This window comes from Oenanthe melanoleuca, chromosome 1A, assembly GCF_029582105.1.
Source record: "Oenanthe melanoleuca isolate GR-GAL-2019-014 chromosome 1A, OMel1.0, whole genome shotgun sequence".
Classification (NCBI taxonomy): Eukaryota; Metazoa; Chordata; class Aves; order Passeriformes; family Muscicapidae; genus Oenanthe; species Oenanthe melanoleuca.
The window spans coordinates 45,798,691-45,803,690 of NC_079334.1; the positions used below are offsets into that span (position 1 = coordinate 45,798,691).

A 5,000-nucleotide genomic window follows, 5' to 3' on the forward strand; every position below is an offset into this window, starting at 1 on the left:
ATAAACAAAAGAGGAACAACAACAAACCCTTTGGAATGATTTCCAGCCTTCTGGAGGAAAGAATGTATTTCTGTCTTAGCAGATTGACACATACTGGACCCTGATAGTGCAGCAGCTTAATACAGAGAAAAGTTATTTTAGAGGTTTTTAAAAATGTATTAGACCTAGTTTTTCTTTCACTATATTGCCTGTACTTGCATGATAAATAAAGCAAGCCTACTTCACAGGCAAGAAAGATCAGAAAAAATATTTCTTAAAACAATTTTTACAGTCTTACTGTTTCCATAAGTATCTTTTCTCCAAAATGCACAGCAAAGTGCACAGTAAAAGTATGGTGTAAAAAAATGTGTGTATCTCACCATTTTCTGAAGATTACTGTGTTAACTCTCAAGAAACTTGCAACATATCCCAGGTTACCGTGTAATCATATTGAAATTGCATTACACTGGACTTTCTTCTCCCACACTGCATACTGCTGTTACATTTAAAGTTCCTCAGGGCAAGGACTATGTCTGTATCTATTTTGTAAGGTGTTATGCAAACATATGGTGTTGTAATAACTAATAAATAATCATGAGTGTGCAGTAGCCTCAGACTTGGGCTGGGTGATCTTTCTTAGCTGCACGCTTGCTTACTCTCACATTATCCACATGTACCTGTGAGCATACACAGGTGAGCATAAGTGCACCTGGAAGCACAGGAACTGGTGTGTACTGGTCATAGTGGTAATGATGCAGAGGTAAAATCTGTCTTCAGACCTTTCTCTGGCAATTTTGTACCCAATTAACTGAAAATATTAAACCATTACATTAACAGGCTGTGCACTATCATGCCTGTGTAATTGAGGGAGTAAAATTCTTCTGAATCAAAATTTCAGAAAACAAGTGAATGGTTCTGAGCAATTACCTGATTTTTTCAAACTGATTGTGCATTTTAGCATCAAGGGGAGGGATGAAGTCAGTTCCTTTGAAAAGAAATAAATTATAAGTTCTAAGACTCACATAAATGAAATGTGTCCTTGGTGATGCATGAACATAGCATAAGCTACCAAGCAAGTTATATGTATATTCTTAAAGAATTTTATATTAAAAGAATGAAAAAACCTTTCACAATTACTTATATCTCTTCCTCAGCCATTTTTGTTTCAAGAATAGCAGAACATTTTGCTCACCTGAAAACTCTATCATAGGGTCCTAAACCTGTGAAGTCAAGATTTAAAAGACACAAATTTAAGTAGAAGTGATAGAGTCACTCTATTTTTCCACTATTTCTGACAAATACGTTTTCTCCATAGATTAACAATCAAATGACTGCACAGTTCTCTGATAAATTCTGCTAGAAAAGAAAAAGGAGAAGATACATTTCCTCCATAGTATAGATAACTTAGTTCTTGTAACTGAGAGACCATCTGTGACTGTAGTCCTTGTAAAGCTACCCCTCATGCCTACAGTGGAAATAGCCAGTAAATCCACATTCAAAGGCAGAACTCCTTTGCTCCCATTTCTTCTTTAACCTGATCCTTATGTTTTCTTCTCCGTGGAGCAGAAAGCCCACTATTAAAGCTCCAAAAGGGACTTCTTTGATCCTGGAAGAGAGAGAGAAAAGAAAATTAACACATTGTCCTTCAAAAAAACATTATTAATTGATCTTTGTAAATTTATGCTCAATTGAAATATCTGGGGGACAGCCACTTGTGTCTGGGCTGAACTTCAGTTTCAGGCAGCTGTTCAATGAGGTCCTTTTTCCCTGATGCAGTGTGTTTTTGTTTTGCTAAGCTCACGTGTGTGGCCTGAACCTTTCCCAGAAGGCTTGCTGTGTTAATAAGGTGCATAGCTGGTCCTTCCCCTGTCTTTACCTCTCACATTTTTCTTCATACTGGGAGGGGGCAATAACTTCCATCGTCCTCAGTCTACTTCTAGAAACTGTATTGAAATTTGGCTGTTCCTCTCCAGCTCTGTTTTTGGGGAGGGGTAGTGGATATTCTCTTGTTGCTTAATGATTAAAGAAGAGCGGATAGAAAAATCTTAACAAAGTCTACATTAATTCTCAGTTCAAGGAGCTTAAAAGCAATTATACCTTTTGGAGATTCATTTTTAAGGTGATTCTCTTCATCTGCATCAGCAACAGGGAGTGGAAATAAGTTCACTCATTCTAACAAGTATTCATAACTGGTTACATTGGCCCTTAGATGGCATATGTGACCTGGGAGATAGAAACTAGGTATCTGACAGTCCTCACTGGGAAATTTTGTAGAACTAAATGAAATCATCAGTTTTGTTATTTTGTATTGTTGTCTGTATGGCATGCCCTGACTAGGTCTTTCTGCACAACTCCCACTGGAACTAATGGAAGCCATATGTGCAGGAGAGAAAAATGGACTCATAAAGATATTTTCCTCATCTTAACACTGTCTTGCTTCCTTCTCTAGGCACCTTAACAATGAACACGCGTTGGATGACAGAAGCACTGCTCAGTGTCGGGTGCAAATGCAAGTGGTTCAGCAGTTAGAGATACAGGTTTGTTACATGGATGCATTATCCTTTACTTATTTACTGTTAACCTAAACTGAATTGAAAACACTTGCCTTAGAGACTCTAGCTTAAAGACATATGTTTCTTACATTAAATTTGTTGATGTTCATGAACAAGTGAGGGTTTTTTACTTAAAGATTTTTCACATTATAAATTATGCAATAATTATCTAACATCAAGATTGTCTACAGTATTTTGCTTGAACTTAGACTCTAATGTTATTCATCACGAATGAAAAATGCAGTCCCTGGAGTAAAGACTGGATCTAAGCCATCTTCACTTTTTAAAATGCTGGCTCAGGACCCCTCTTCCTTTTTTTTCTTCTGACCCAGTGCTTGTCTGTGCAGTTCTGTGGGGTAAGAGAGTAGCAGAGCATATCTCCACCCAAAATGACTCCCAGCCTGATAGGGAGCCTTTTTCTGCCAGCAGGAAGGTGTAATGTCAGACCCACTGAGGGAGGTGCCCAGGGATGCCTTGCCTCAGAGCACAGACCTGCAGTGCCCTGTGCATGCAGAAACCATTAGAGGTCCCTGCATGAATGTGCATGCTCTGTCCTGCTCCTGCAGGGAGTGAGGAGTGCCCCTGGGGCTCCCAGTGTTCTGACTACACTTACAGGCTACTGAGGCTGGGCACAAGCCCCAGGGTGACCATGCAGGACACTGGCACCACGCTGTGTCCTGCTGCACACACAGTCATGGGGGCCATGTCTCAGCAGTCTCGTGCCCTCTTGGGACTGCTCAGAGGAGCTCGGGGGATGCAGCAGGGAACGAAGATTTTTGTCCCTGTTTCTTGCCACGTGTAGAGAAAGAAGGATAACAACTCTCACTGTTCTCACCTTTTTGGAATATCGTCTCACAGTTCTCTTTCATGTAAGAATGCTTCTTTCAGCCAAGGCTTTTTTGGGTCTTTTTTACTTTAATGCTGTAAATCCAAAACAATGAGAAGATTATACAATAATGTAATTTGCCATCATTATTTTTAAACCCAGGTAAAGCTGCTATTTCTTTTATGTTATTTACACGATAGTGTTAGCTTAATTTATTTGTTAGGAATTTATGTCATGGCAAATATTCTGTCACTAAAACGTCACACACAGTATGAAGCTACAAGTAATATGAAGAAACCTTCTTCCCATCTCTTGTCTCAAATGTTCTTTTACTGAAGATGTACAGATCAAATTAAATACCTGCAATACTAAAAATAGTTACCTCTTAAAATTACTTCCGAGTTGTTTTCCTTTGTCTGGCCTCAGTCTACAGGTGTATGAGCAACAACTCTCTGGAAAATGGTAGCATTAAACACCAAGTTTAATTCTTATTGCAAATAATGTTGAAATCATGTTGCATGTACCTATAGCCAAATCACAAGAGTAAAATTTTGAACATTTCTTCTTGTAAGCCAGTTTGTGAAAAAAGAAAATATATTTTTCTGTTGTAAAATACATTTTCCTCTTTTATATTCTGCTATTTTTATCAACAGGTTGCATTTTTTATTTTTAATTTGGTACCTGGTTTGAATCTGAAACTACAAATATGTACATGCTATATGATCAGAAAATGGTATCAGTTAGGAAAAAGCAGAGGTTTAAGTAACACGATGTTTTTTAAAGCAGCGTAAGGGCTTCATAGGAGCTGTTTACCATTTACAAAGGCCAGGCTGTAATCTAACAGTTGAAGTGAAGATTTAGCTTGCAGTGTGACCAATTATGCCATTTTTTGCTTTGTCTGACTGCTAGTGAAGTAGGGTCCATCAGTTGTAATGAGACCCAGTGCAGTGTCGATGCCGACGTGATGGCAGAGTTCAGTGTTTCACACTGCCTGGGCTCTGTCACTCTATTGAATTAGATTGATGATGGCAGATTGCAGGGGGCACTAACTGGACCTCGGTGGGAAAGGATGAAGTGTGTAGTCAATCCTGGCAGGCACTGTGCTTTGAGGACCCTTCACCCCCTCACAGCTGTTGGCACTAGTCCATTGCTAACAGTGTCCACAGGACTTTAAAGAGACACTATGGGCCTTCTAATTTATGGTCTTAGTAACTTGTTACTGTCGAGGCAACTGTGACCTCAATTCTCTTATTGACAAAAAGATGAAGTGCTATTTGTTTTCTCTGACCTTTTAACATATGAAAGGCTATAAAAGTTTTTGTTGGTTTTTTTTTTTTTTTGCTTCCTTTCTTTCTTTCTGTGCCCAAAGTTGCATTTCCTCTTAGATAAGTTTCTACTGACACAGACTTTTATATGCAGGAATCATTACACCAAGACAAGCTCAATGATAAGATGTATCACTGCAGTGAAATAGCTGTATCAGTCATTTCTAAAATGCTTCTGATCCCACTCTTTCTTAACAGCTTTCTAAAGAACGCGAACGTCTTCAAGCAATGATGACCCACTTGCACATGCGACCCTCGGAGCCCAAGCCATCTCCAAAACCTGTAAGTGCATATTGCTTTATAAACAGTAAATAGGTC

At 38.8% G+C, this 5,000-nt stretch overlaps 1 protein-coding gene across 10 annotated transcripts in view; it reads left to right on the forward strand.

The window, feature by feature from the left end:
- The window catches only part of FOXP2 (forkhead box P2), a 389,384-nt gene that overhangs the window by 344,724 nt on the left and 39,660 nt on the right, over nt 1-5,000 (forward strand). For all 10 annotated transcript variants that reach the window (XM_056516333.1, XM_056516331.1, XM_056516334.1 and 7 more), the window contains 2 exons: nt 2,429-2,516; nt 4,881-4,964. In XM_056516333.1, coding sequence (XP_056372308.1) covers nt 2,429-2,516; nt 4,881-4,964 — 172 coding nt within the window. The remainder of the gene's footprint in view (nt 1-2,428; nt 2,517-4,880; nt 4,965-5,000) is intronic.